Genomic DNA, 14001 nt, shown 5'->3' with positions numbered 1-14001 from the left:
CGGAATATTACTGCACATGAAGATTAAGTTGGCCGTGGTTTAAAGTTTTAGTGGATAGAAAATGCCTTATGCGAGTGTCCCTCGTCAGGCAAGAGGGAGAGCCAGGTATATAAGCAGGCTGTCTGGGGACTTTCCTACAGGGCTGCGGCTGTCGGAAGTCAGTCAGACCACGGATGGGGGTGTATTGTTGAGTTCTACGTTAGTCAGCTGGACAGTGGAGGTGCGTCATTAAGGCGGTAATTACTCAGACTTTTCCTTTGGGGTGTTGTTGAAGTATGAGTCATCAGTGGAGCTGTGTTGTTCAGGTGTGAGCCGGCCAGACAGCAGTCAGTGTTGGTTTATTATGGAAATGCAAGTCAAATAGGCATCAGTGGAGGTGTGTGTCTGTCGTGAGTAGGTCAAGCATGGCTGGGGCAAGTGTAAAGTGACTGCAGTGTAAAGGGTAAAGGGGCTGGTGTCAGGGAATCTAGAACATGCTGAGTGACTCTGGAAACAGAGGAGGAAATGAAGATTACACAGAGACGGCTCTGTGGCTGTCTATCTATCCCAGTGAGCTGGCACTCACTGACCAGGAGCCATGGGCACAGGGAGGAAGGTGACCACACATCTCCTAGGCAGTTTACAGTTTCTCATTTGAGATTATTATGTTTCATCTTCCTGTTGAAGTGATGGTGGTGATGGTGTGTCCTGTAGGGACTCCGGGGCCTGGTGCCCATCATAGGTCTGCCATAACCCACCAAACTCAAGGAAACCTGGAGTAAGGGAAGGGCACTGTCCTCCCTGTAGCAGTTGTGGGAGTAGCAAGTTGCTGAGTTTACTGTGCCCTGGTGTGTGGCACTACTGGGATCTGCTTGACCCTGTGCTTGTCCCCTGCTTACACCTGTGCCCGTGTCATGCTGACATCTATATCTTAAAGAGTTCTCTCACTCTTGGGCCACCCTGTGGCACAGAAGAGCTTGGCAGAGACATCCCCAACACCCAGCACTGAAGCTCACCATTTGGCTAACACTGATAGCTTCTGATTAAACGAACCAGCTGCTTGCTCCCCAATACCCTGTTAGACATACACCTTCATTGCCGATATAGCTGTGCTGCCCCTGGGTTGTAAAAATATTCCTGCCCCCAGGGGTCAAGCATGTGAGAGTGCGTATGACCCCTTGCGTCAGTCCTGCACTCTGGGCTTGGCGTTGGCTCCCTTCCTGTGGACCCAGTCCCACACGCCGTGCAGCAGCAGCTCTAGGTTCTCCCCACTCGTCGCAGCAGTGCCACTCAGAGGTGACCAGGTGGCCCCTACTAGAAGCCGCTCACATGAAGGCCTAAGGGCTTCTATTGGTGCTGTTTCTACACCCAGGGAGAACGGCCTTTCCCTAGTAGGACGAAGGACAGACTTGGTGGCATCCCTGTATGGTTGATGTCCGCACAGAATCCTGATGCGCCTCTTCTAGCATGCTTCATGTATCCAGGGCTCTGACGCCCAGGGCTCCTGCAGGCCGCAGGGCCACAGAAACCCAGTCTCAAGAGTATGGTTATAGGCACACGTCTTTGATTCAAACTAACCATAATCGAAAGTGCTGGGTCCTAGCCTTTTGGTTCTTTGTGAAATAAGCTTTTAAGAAAGTTCTGGGAACATTCCTCAGAGAGGCACAGTTCACAGAGCACAACTGTGCCCAGCTCATGTGGTGTGTGGGGGAACTTTTCTTGTAAAAGGCTTTCCTGAGAGAAAGGGCTCACAGCCACTGAGCTCACATGTATGTCTGTAGTTGAGAAATGTGTTAGCTTTTTAACATGTAACTTGTGTCTGTACCTCCCACCATCCTGCCCACCCAAGTTCCCACTAGAAGGAGGGCAGCCCACAGCTGCTTATCCTCTCTCCTCACTGGTCAGTTGTGAGCAGCTGTGGCTGTGGCCAGAGCCTGGCTGTTGGAGGAGAAGCCGTTGTAGCCTCTGTCTAGTTTGTGCTACCTGCCCACTTCCTCCTTGTCCTGAGGTTAAGCCCTCCCTGATGCTGTCACCTCTGTGTTCTGGTGTCTCCTCTGGCTGTCTCCTGCAGTGTTCTAGCAGCTGTCCCTCAGCTGTGGGCATCTCTGTCACCAGAAGCAGGTTCCCTGAGTGTGTTCTTGAGCAAACAGGTAGAGCAGACCTGGGAGATATGGTAGGCATATAGTCTCTTCTATAGAAAGCATCCTAGCCAGGGTCCAAGTCTGCACCGTGCATATTGACTCCCGCTGTGCAATCTCTCCCTGCTGGACCTGAAACCTAGTACCCAGCAGGGCCAGTACCTGGCCAGCAGGACACCAGCACGAGTCATCCTTGACCCAGGCTTAGCCATTATACTGGCCCAGGGCCATCTGAACCCTTGCGTTCCCTTCAGTAAAGTAGTCTCCACATCCTCGGGCTGAGGCACAGAGGCTGTGGGTTATACTCTCTGGCATCCATGTTCGGGATGAGGGAGGGAGGAGAGGGGAATGGCACAGGTGCTTACGTAGAGTTTGTCTTCACAGATGTTTGGGAACTGGACCTTTGGGACTCTGGTGTTCACTGTGATGGTGTTCACTGTCACACTGAAGGTGAGTCACTGCTCTGGGCACGTGCCAGTCATGGCCAGCCTGTCTGCAGCTCTCCGTGAACTCTTGGACTCTTAGGTCCATGCTGACTGGCACCCACATGCTAGATTCCCTAAGCTGTCTTCTTCAGTTCATATCCAGGTCCCAGAAAGTGAACGCTGCCCCGCACGTGAACCTCAGAATCCCAGAAGATAAGGAAGAGCTGAGTGTTCAGAAAGGGAGGAATTGACACTCCCTACGGATCCAGAGCCCTAGCCGCAATAGGATTAAATCAGCTCTGTTTACATGAACTAATGTATTTTTAAAAATTTAAAATATTTGTTTTATTTTATTTATTATGTGTGGGGATATTTTGTGTACATGTATACATGTCAGTATACCACATGGGTTCCTAGTGCTCTTAGGTCCCCTGGGACTAAAGTTATAGTTGTGCACTAACATATGGGTGCTAGGAATTGAACTCAAGTCCTCTGGAAGAACAGCCAGTGCTCTTAATCACTAAGCCATCTCTCCAGCCCCCAAAATTCAGTTTTTTTAAGTCAAGTTAGATTCTGTAAAGAACCTCATTATGAAAGTCCCCAAACCTGTTACACTGGGTCTTTAATAGTATGCACACTTCTCATATTGCCTTCTTAGATAGCAGCGTGTCAGCATGAATGATACTTCATGATTGTATACACACACACACACACACACACACGCACACACAGACATGCACACACTCACACACACAGCACACACACATAGACATCACACACTCACACACTCACACACATAGACATGCACACACACTCATGCACACACACAGACACACAGAGATATAAACACATACATACACACTCACACACACAGCACACACACAGACATGCACACACACACAGACATGCACACTCACACACAGCGTGCACACACATAGACATGCACACACACACTCACACACACAGCACACACACACACACATGCACACACACACAGACATACACACATACACGCACACACAGAGACATATATACTCATACACACTCACACTCACACACACACACACAAATGCTCCAGCTCTCTCCTCCTGAGGAAACTTGGGTTTCCCCGTGTGGTGTGATTCTCTTGTGAGCTCTTGCAGGCACTGTGCCATTGTGTCAGTTTTGATCACTTCTCATGGTTTTCTGACCCTCCTTTTGGCACGCTTGGATGACGGCAGTGTTCACACCTCCTTCTCTTGTAGCTCGCACTGGACACACATTACTGGACTTGGATAAACCACTTTGTCATCTGGGGGTCGCTGCTGTTCTACATCGTCTTCTCCCTGCTCTGGGGAGGGATTATCTGGTGAGAACCCTTAGCCCCCACGTGGCCCTAAGTGCCCTACTCCCTGCACAGCTTTCAGCCTCCTGCACTGGAGTTGCTGTCAGAACATCCGTGTCCCTGGTGTCACAGTGCGTGTTTTGGAGCTCCAGCAAACAGGTGTTTCATAGTGACTGAGTGAACAACCGGTGTGGTTCCAGGGCTGAGCCTTGTCTCCCCCTCTGATGCTGCTACACAGACCCAAACTCAGGACCTCAGTTCAGCTTCATTACCCACCTCAAAGTGCCACATAGGGACCTGGTTTGCTTTCCATGTGTGTTCTTGGGGGACACTTTCCACCTACAGCCGTCCCATATAGTGTGGGGCAGGACCGTATGGCCCTAGTCCTGTGACGTGCTCACAGGACTTGAGCATCTTAAACTCCCATCAAACCCCAACTCCTGAAGGATGCAGTATCCCCTTTAGCTGAGTGACCTGTGACCTGAGAGCCCAAACCAGAGAGCAGTGGGAGAGGCAGCCGCACAAGAGTTTGGCCCGACTACATCATGCTCTACTTGGGTAGGCTGACCGTGCCCTAGGCCTGGACAAGCTGTAAGGCCCAATCAGAGTTCTCCTCACTCCGAATCTCAGTCCCTGTGGAGGAGCAGCTTTAGACAAGACCATTCTAGCCTCTTCCTCCCTGGCATTCAACCGGGAACCTTTGTGAAGGCAGAGAATGCTTTAGGTGTCCAGCCACACTCCCTAACAAGAAATCCAAAGCTGGTGGCCTGGTCAGGCCCTGGCAGCACTGAGAGTGGCACCTGTGGGGAGGGCTGTGGCATCGCTCCTGGCCAGGCAGGGTCTCACCAGTGTCTTCCCTGTCTACCCAGGCCGTTCCTCAGCTACCAGCGGATGTACTATGTGTTCATATACATGCTGTCCAGCGGGCCTGCCTGGTTGGGCATCATATTGCTTGTCACAGTCGGCCTCCTCCCTGATGTCCTCAAGAAGGTCCTGTGCAGGCAGTTGTGGCCCACGGCAACGGAGAGAACTCAGGTAAGGAGTCTGCCTAGCCAGGCCAGCCTCTTTCCTCTGTCTCTGGGAAGTTATTAAGAGATATCTCAGAAAGTCTGGGCACCATAGAACTGGCCAGCCCACACCTTAGTCTTTAGTTCTGCAATGACACGTTTTAAGTGTTCGAACTATCGGTAAAACTCAAGATGAACAATGTTTAGTTTGTTCTTTAGACCAAAACAGTTATCTGAACTAAGACGAGAACAAAGATAAATAGAAAATAAGTTATTTTCTGTAAAGCCACAGAAAACATAAGTGTTCCTCTGATGATTGAACTGTAGTCTCGTCTGGTGCCCAGTGTTATAGGTACCCACTTAGCATGTGCAAGACCCTGGGTTCCTTTCCTCACTCTGGGAGGGAAAAAAGATTGAAGTTGTGCCACTTTTAAGGGTGTTGAATTTGGCTCAAATTCACCTCTGCAAGAGTAAGTGGTGGGTATGGGGAAGTGTTTCCCACCTCCCAAGCCGGCCATCAAGCTGAACCCTCAGCAGGACCCTGTGACGGGGCAGAGCACGAGGCTGTCTCTGTGGCCTGCCTGGGAGTTCATGAAGACGCAGATTTTCCACTTTGCCCGTGAACCTTAATCTCCATGAGGCAGGGCTGTGGGATCTATATTTCCAGCAACGTCCTCATAACTTGTGGTGCTACAGCTTGAGCACACAGGGCCCCCGTGCTCAGAGGACTGGGCTTCTGCAGAGGGAGAGAGCTGGGAAGGAGCCAAGGCGGGGTTAGGTTCCCTCTAACCCGGATGAGCCCACCACCTTTGGATGGAACTGGAGTCTAGAATGAAGAGCTGACCATGTTTGGGGTAGGAAGCAGAAGGCCCTGCCTGGGCGCTGGTGTGGCTCCACCCCAGTATTCCCACCTCAGTTCTTTCTACTCTGTGCCTCCTGCAATGTTTGATAAAATCTGTTGTTAGAACTCGTACCCGAGCCTTCAGTCAGGGAGTGGACATGGTCACTCTTCTGTTAACGGTCCCAAGTCAGTGCTTCTCAACAAACGACAAAAGGCAGCACTGGCTGCAGAGCCTGGGACCGTCAGTTCACAGCATGGAAGTCCTGCCCCTGATCACCCCACACAGAGCTGTCAGTGCTTCCCATGCTGTCTGCCTCTGTGGGAGTAACACTCCTGCCGGAGCCAGCAGCCCAGCCTGTGGGGACGGGGAAGCTGCTCACCGCTGTCTTCTACACACCAGGCTTGGCAGGCTCGTCAGCTGTGCAGGCTGAGGCTGACATGCACGTTCCCAGCACAGACACAGTGGGCACACGGTTGTGAGCATCCCTGTACCCAGGGTTACAGTGGACATGGTGTCCCAATGGTGTCCCAGTACTAGGGACACTGGATGTGTGTGCTCGTTGGCTGCCTCGGGCAGAGAGGCTGTGACCGTGACAGCACCCCATGTATTAGTTGGGAAACGCTCAGTTGCTGTGGGGAGACTCACCCCAGCCTCGGTGCAGGACGTGTAGAGAGCTAGGAAGGGCCAGGTCTGGGCCCGGGTAGGGAGGAGCAGGCAGGGGGTTCTGGCCTGGCAGCACCGGAAGCCAGGGCAGCGGTGTTACTGTGTTCCAGGATGTTCTCTTATAACCAACTTACCTCTTGTCTCTCTCTCCTGCCTCCCTTACCGTCCACTGCTTTGCCTAAATAACCCCTCCCTGTTCACCCGCTCCGTGTGCGTGCGTGGGCTCCGGACTCGGCCTGCAGGCCAGGAACAAGTGCCTTTCTGTTGAGCAGCCCACCGTGTTTATGCTCTCGCAGACCGCCAGTGGTCTGAGTTTCTGACCAACAGGTGACCATCTCCGCTTCTCGCATGTTGGGGTGATGGCCGCAGGACCAGGTGGACAGGACTTAGTGTTGAGGCCCACCACACTCTGGTACTGTCAGTCAGGTAACATGGTGACCACCGCCACCTGTGAGGGTGCACTAATGATGGGCTTTGTCTTCCTCCAACAGCTCACGGCAGCCCCCCGCGTCCATCACGGGGGGCAGGGCCTTCAGCATTACTTGGCCCAGGTGGCTCAGCCCCTAAGCACCTGACAGTCAGTCAGACTACACACAGTCAATCCAGCTTGAGCAAGGCGACTCCAGCATGGCCGTTGGCCACAGCCGTGGTGGAGATGGAGACTTCTTCCCACATGTCCACCCTGAGAGCTCTGTGAGGTGGGGTCACACTAACAGTGACCTCTACTTACCAATTCCTGTTCTACTTTTCAAAATAAAGACCTGTTTTTAGAAAACTCTGTGATGTGCTGCTTTTAACGCCCCTGTGGCAGCACGGATCTCCACCCACTGTGGCAGCACAGAACTCCACCCTAGGGCCCTTCCTTTTCCCCCTGGTGGCTGCTATAGCCAGGATCTGCTCCTCAGCCACATAATCAGGAGACAGACAACAGCATCATGTCGTGCTGTGGTATTTTGGCTGGCTCTCCCTGTGCCCCAATATGACATCCACATGTGCTCCTTCAGTGAGGCTCAGAGAATGACCTACCTACATGACCAGGTGGGCTCCTGCCTCACCTGGGCTCCTGCCTAAAAAACACCCAAAGCAGGAAAAGAAAGGCAGTTACCTCCTATCCAATACCTTAAACACCATATGTAACAAGATGATACATTTTGAAATACAACCAAATGTCTCTAACTTAGTGCGTAAGAATCTGTTAGAATAAATTACATCATTCCAGCTGCCATTTACACTCTTGAAAACATTTTGGAGGAAGTTTTTCGGAAGACTAAAATGTCACAAGTACTTGGTAAAACACTGCATAAACCAACTCAGCCTGCACCCCCTGTTCCCTGGGATGACACTTCTTAAGCACTGAGGCTCTTGGACCAGTGCAGAAGCAGACTCCACTGCTGGTGAGGTGCACTGGAGTCCTGTCTCCTGTAGCCTGAGTCTCAGCCCCAGGTGTCACAGCAGGCCACACATGTACATAGCAGGCCACACACACACATGGGCACAGGCCCTGTCACTGCACTTCAGGCACAGCAGATAGACACACTGCACTGCAAAGCAAAGCTTTGGAGGAATAAACATCCCACAGGCCTCAGCGGGGCAGATTGACATCAGTTTCCTGGGGTTCGGGTTCAGCCTGTTCCCAGTACAAGGCAAGCGTGACGGACACTGGGCATGTTATATATGCACGCGTGCTCGCATATATAACATAGTGCGCACCTCTGCACGGTCTCTGCGTCCACACACTTGCAGCAGCCTGCCTGCCCACCCCTGTGCCTGTGTGGGCAGCACCACCATCCTCTGGCTTCTCACTGGACAGTTCTGCCTTCTCTTCTGCCATCCGGCCCTGCACTCCTTCAACTCTGAAAGCTCCCCCATTCCTCGGCGCTGAGGGACTGGTGAATGAGGACTGGAAATGTCTAAAGGCTATGCCACGCCAGGCCAGGAGCCAGCAGCCTTCAGGACGTGGCCTGTGAATGTCCGTCTTCCAGGCAGAAAGTCAGAGTCAGTGGCTCTGCAGAGGAAGCAGCACACAGGGCCTGTGGCAGGACGCAGTTTCACAGTTCTGGGCGCAACCTCTCTGTTGGGAGCAGGAACTTGTTAGGATTTCCAGCTGGTGGCCCCCTCGTGTGGTGCTGCAGCATGCCCTTTGACCTTGCCACTTCTTCTCTGGGTGCAGCCTTCTTCAAATGAACCTGTTCAGGGTCGCCTGTTCCCCTCCAGGGGTCTTTGTGCACGCTGTGGACAGGTAACCCCTGAAGCCGGCTCTGCCTTTCTTGATGGCCTCGTGACGGATGCGTGCAAACCTTGCCTGCCATGGCTGAGTGTGGGGATGGCATAGGTCAGTGTAGGTGTGGCCCTGGGCCACAGCAGCCAGGCCACACGTCCTGGCCTCCTTCCCCAGCCTCTGTGCAGACAGCAGCTCAGTGTCTTTCCTCATCCTTGCAGCAGAGCGCCAGACTCAAAGCATTGGCCGATGCCACTCCGAACACCGACAGGCCCCTGCTGAAGGACTTCTTACCGCAGCCAAGACGTGTCTAGCCCCACGCTAGGTAACAGTATGGCTGCCTGCTGGGCACCAGGCCAGTGTGCTGTGACTCTCAGACTGTTCTTCCTCCAAAGTTTTGCTGTGTTGTTGGTTTTTCAATGAGTGGTTTGCTTTGAAAACAAACTGTACCATTTTTACACATGCACACACATACATACACATGCACACACATACATACACGGGTAAGTAGTACCTGAGAGTGAGCTAAGCACATAGGGGAAATGTTATAACACATGTCCAGTGTTGCCTGACAAGCTGGCCCCTGTCCTTGTGACAGACACAGCTTCACTTAAAAGCCACTGGGGAGAATCCTGCCTGGGCATTGGAAGTAAAATCTCACACAACAGCATGGGACATGATCTCAGGGAGTCTCTGGCTGAAACCATAGCTAAGCACACAACCGTGTCTGGACAGCCCTGGGGCTCTGAGGCCCTACAGTATTTGTGATCCAGCCTCATCTAGTGATGCTCACCGGAAGACAGTGTAATGGGAGATTGTCACCCAGGAGAGCAGATCCACACTGCAGCCTCTTTGTCCCTCCCTCCTGGCTGCCAGCTGCTGTTTGTGCAAGCTGTGTCTGTCTTAAGGGGCAGCACCAGCCACTTCCGTTCACTGTAAGCTGAGGGCATGATAGCTTGATGTGGTCAGCATGACATTGACCTAGGTCCCATCGGGCTAGGACATGCTAGTCCGCACAGGTGAGTCCTGGCTTCTTCCTGGGGTAGTGCTAGAACCCTAGTTCAAGAATGCCTGGGGCCTTTGATCACTGCATGTGCAAGTAGTGACAGGGAAGATGCACAGTGTGTTTAACACTTTGCCCCCCGTCCTCCTACGTTGTCACCTATGTCAGCAATGTGGGGTGGCCCCTCTGTTGGCACTACAACATAGTATTGATCTCCAGACCTGAAGGCACATTGCCTCTGGACCCAGTTCCCATGGGTTGGGCCCACTCACCTACCCCTCAGGGTGAGATAGTGGTCCAAGGTAGGCTAGCAAAGCTACAGGTCTTAGCGTTGGTTTTAGGGGCTCCTCAGAGAGATTCTGTGACTGATGGTGGGCCTTCTGTTCTTTTGGCAGACTGTACAGCTCCGGGACAGCATTTCAGAATTCACCCCTCTGGCCTCTCTGCAGAGCCGGGGTGCTCAGGGCACCAGACTCTTGGCTGCCCAATGCAGCTCCCCCTCTGGGAGAGTTGTATGCTCCAGGTGGGAGAGCGAAGAGTATCCTGTGCTCCCTACTCACCCAGGCCTTCTCCACAAGGCGAGGTATGGGTGCTGTAGGTCCAGCCTGGAGACACCCACTTGATGGACAGACAACCCCTCTGTCCCCACCTCTGAGAGAACTCTGTTCCTGGGCACCTGCGTGTGCCTGCGCCTGTCCCACCCTTCATCCTCAGGGAGGGGAGGGTGGGGTCACAGATTGCCCACTTAAGCACAGCACACTGCAATCTGGACCGTGCGTGACCTAGACCTGGTGACCGTACGTCCGTATATCCAGTTGGGCTGTGGACAAGGACATTATGCTTGGCCTCATCTTAAGCCTTGCCAGCCTGAGCATCCACCCTGCTGCTACTGCTGCTGCTGCTGCTGCTGCTGCTGCTGCTGCTGCTGTCACTTCTGCTGTCTCTTGAGAAGAAGATCCTATCCCTTCGTCTGCAGCCCTGTGCACAGCACATGGCGTTCAGCTCACACTGTATCCCGATGTTCCCAACCCATTGTTTCCTGTGTAAACTGTGCCCGCTTCCCACCGGGAAAGTGGCTGTGTCAGACACTAAGTGGTGTGTGTCTCCTGGACCTGTGGCCTCGCTGTGCTTACGTTCACTGTCCCCTCACAAAGCCGTCTTTCTAGATCATGTCTGAGTCAGTTTGCTGAGATGCTGACCCTACACATGGGAGCTTTTGAAGATGTCAGCCTCCCCTTCCTGTCACCGCTTGCCTGTGGAAGATGACATTTATTTATGTGAATAAGTCACATGGTTAGCCAAGTCTCTCAGGAGTGTAGTGATTTCCGTCCCATTCTGGAATTATGTCAGTTACCTATTGGAAAACATTTGTTTCATGGGTGCTGGGAAAGGTGGAGGTTTGGGGGTGCCTAGGCAGGCAGGTATTTATCTCGCCCAGAGGTGAGTCCCGATAACCAAGCTGTCTGGGGCTAATGTGGATTCGTTTGTTCTAGTCTGCTGCTCAGCCTGCCTCCCACTGGTGTCACGAAAGTTCCATCCAGGGCTTCACCTGGAGCCGACAGGCCGTCAGGAGGCCGCTGTACTCTGTGGCCACTGTGAATCTCTGCTGCTGCCCGCACTGGTGTTTCTGTTCTCAGCAAAGCACCCAACAGTGCTATAACGGGCCTGACTCAAGATGTTTTAGTGTGATGTGGCCTTTCAGAAAGTGCCAGGCAGAGCCTGGGATCAGTGTCCCCACTCCTGTGGAGTCATGTTGTGGGCCTGGAGCCATCATGAGGGTCTCTGGCACTTGAGAGCCTGTATTCTGGGAAGCACAAATTTTATACCATGATTACACAAGGTTTCCCTGTAAACCGTGTGCTTGAACTGGGGACCAGCCAGCAGTAGGAACAGTTGTTACACCTGGCAGTTGAGGGAGGTTGGGGGAACATAAACGCCACACCAAAGATGGGGAGGGGCTGGCCTTGAGCTTTGACCAGACAGAGGGCGTCCAGCTCCGCTGAGGGCTGTCTGTGCCTCCACACCCTCATGCCCGTTCACCCACCTGTCACCGTGTGTCAGAGGCCTGGAGCCCCGGTCCTCAGTAGCCCTTAGTGTGTGTGTTTTTACAGACCTTTTAAGAACCCAGATGGGTTCAAATATAATACCTGTGGGGAGGGGCAGATTCTCTCTGTGTTTAGTTAACAAATTATTTGTAATGTATTTTTTTAAGGATCTTAAAATTACCTTTGCACTAAAGTATTTTCATAGCTGTTTCTATATCTTACTCATTCGTTGATGTACCTTCTGATTTTTAAATGTTTTTAAAGCTTTCACGTTTTAAGTTGAAGAGTTTTGGCCACTGTAAGTGCTGGTGAGTGTTTCAGCAGAATGTTTCCTCTCTGGCAGGGACCTCTCTAATTCCCCTGTGTGCCTCTCTCTCTCTTGGTGTTTCCAGGGACTGACGAGCTGAGGCGAGCTGAGGGCGAACCATTCCTCTGCTTGCTTCAGCGCAGTTCTTTGTCACTTCATGGTTTCTATTTTGTTTTTTTCTTCATCCTTCAGCCTTAAACAATGTTCTTCATGCGGCCCTCGCTGGGTGTGGGGGACACTCTCCTGCACCACCCCCCAGTAGCTGAAGTTTACATAGGAACATCCCAGACTGTGTGCACACTCCAATGTCCTGTAAAATTGTGCTTAGGAAATTACCTAATGAAGTTGCCTGGAACTTTGAAATAGACCTGGGCACCGGTGAAACGCAGAGACAGAGACCAAACACGCATGCGGAAGATTGTCCCCTCATCTCACAGTGGCTACTGTTTACTTTTCTTAAAGCAAGGAACGTCAACTCAAATTAAGCATCTTTTTCTTAACTCTGTTGCATAAATGAGCATTCATGGCTTACTACATTGGCCGGAATTCATGGCTCTGCCCTATGAGCAGTTCATCTCACATATGTTCAAGGAGCCCTGGCTTCACGTGTTCTCTTTCTTTCTGCTCCTTACACACTCGTGCCATGTACAAGCGTGTATACCCAAATACACATGTGCATACACAAACACACATGTGCATTCTTCTTCAAGACCATGTACCAGCCTGCCCTCTGACAGCCCTGTGCAGAGATGTTCCCCTCTGGACTGTCAGCCTCCTTAAACACAAACACACACACACACACACACACACACACACACACACGGAAGAGTGCTTGGGCTGTGCTCACATGTGGGCTGTGTAAGAGCTGTGCTGGACTGAGCGCTCCCCCCCAGTCAGGACCTCCCCTTGCTTCCTCAGTCCAGCGAGCAGGATTCAGGCTAACGAAAGCTGCATACCATCCTGAGTACAGGTGCCTGCCCCTGCCACACACTAGCTAGGAAAGCCTGTCCCCAAATCCCAGCGATCCATTCCTGAGTACAAGCAGACCAAAGGCCCCACCCAGGGGGATGGCGCAGCCAAAGCTAGAACAAGGTAACCGAGTGTTCATCTGAGCACATTTCCCAGGGTCAGTGGCTGAAAGTCGTGAGTGCCATCGTGGCCACCCAGGTTGTTAAGCATCACCCAGGTGTCTGGTGTCTGGAGGAAGCTCCAGCCTGGGTCTCTGAACCCCCAAGTTCAAGGCATATCTGCACCGACTGGTACTGGACTCACCCATCCACACGTCACCTTAGTGTCACTTATTGGCAACGCCATAGAACAGCAGGCCCTTGCATTCTACATTTCTTTTGGAAGTTACCCATTCATGAGTAAAAACAGGAAAATGTCACTTGGTAAATGCAATCTTTTTGTTTTAAAACCTAGAAGACGGGTGAATGGGAAGGGGAGTGGTTCTGATACTGTGTCTGAACAAAGCTTTAATGAAGATATGTATGTTGGAAGTATTATGAAAGTGTGATTCTAATTTTGCAGAAAAAAGTCTATCAATTTATATAGCTTTATTTTTTACCTTATCAAGAGATACAGAATTTTAATATGCATATATTGTCTGACTTAGAATCATGTGTGTCTGCATTACCACTTAAAATGTTCATCTAGTATGTAATGTATGAATAAGAGAGAATCGGAGATGTATTTAACATGAATGGTTATCTGTAGCTGTCGTTATAAGTACTTGGATTTATTTTAAATTATCAAATATAGCAAGCACATTAAACATCATTCTCCAACACTAATGTTTAACTGAGAGCCCAGTAACCTGCTTTGAAAAATTAAATTGTGAATTAAACCAGATCAAACATCTCATGAGGTTTACTTGTGCTGCTGATTTGCCTCTGATTTCTGTAGGCAATCCTGGTACACTGGGCCTTTCTGTAGGAAACTCCTGTTCACTCCCAATAATTGAAAAGATGCTCCTCTGTTTTCTTCCCAGTGTGTGTGGTAGCGCATAGGCTGCACACACACTTTCTGCTAACAGAAACCATGGTTAACA

At 51.5% G+C, this 14001-nt stretch overlaps 1 protein-coding gene across 13 annotated transcripts in view; it reads left to right on the top strand.

Annotated features, from left to right (window-relative positions):
* Atp11a (ATPase phospholipid transporting 11A) overlaps window positions 1-13814 on the top strand; it is a 109870-nt gene extending 96056 nt beyond the window's left edge. For 5 of the 13 annotated variants that reach the window (XM_087588481.1, XM_087588486.1, XM_087588487.1 and 2 more), the window contains 4 exons: window positions 2502-2567; window positions 3787-3890; window positions 4736-4901; window positions 6870-7153. In XM_087588481.1, the coding sequence (XP_087444607.1) occupies window positions 2502-2567; window positions 3787-3890; window positions 4736-4901; window positions 6870-6953 (420 nt within the window). In that variant the 3' untranslated portion in view covers window positions 6954-7153. Of the gene's footprint in view, window positions 1-2501; window positions 2568-3786; window positions 3891-4735; window positions 4902-6620; window positions 6706-6869; window positions 7154-8817; window positions 8922-9994 lie in introns of those variants that run through there. The other 8 variants (NM_001415017.1, XM_087588484.1, XM_087588485.1 and 5 more) reach the window with 4 other exon arrangements.
* Window positions 13815-14001: the final 187 nt, after the last annotated feature.

This window comes from Rattus norvegicus, chromosome 16, assembly GCF_021556685.1.
Source record: "Rattus norvegicus strain SHRSP/BbbUtx chromosome 16, alternate assembly SHRSP_T2T, whole genome shotgun sequence".
Taxonomy (NCBI): domain Eukaryota; kingdom Metazoa; phylum Chordata; class Mammalia; order Rodentia; family Muridae; genus Rattus; species Rattus norvegicus.
Note: the sequence above shows the minus strand (reverse complement) of the source record. Positions and strands in the feature narration are given on the sequence as shown.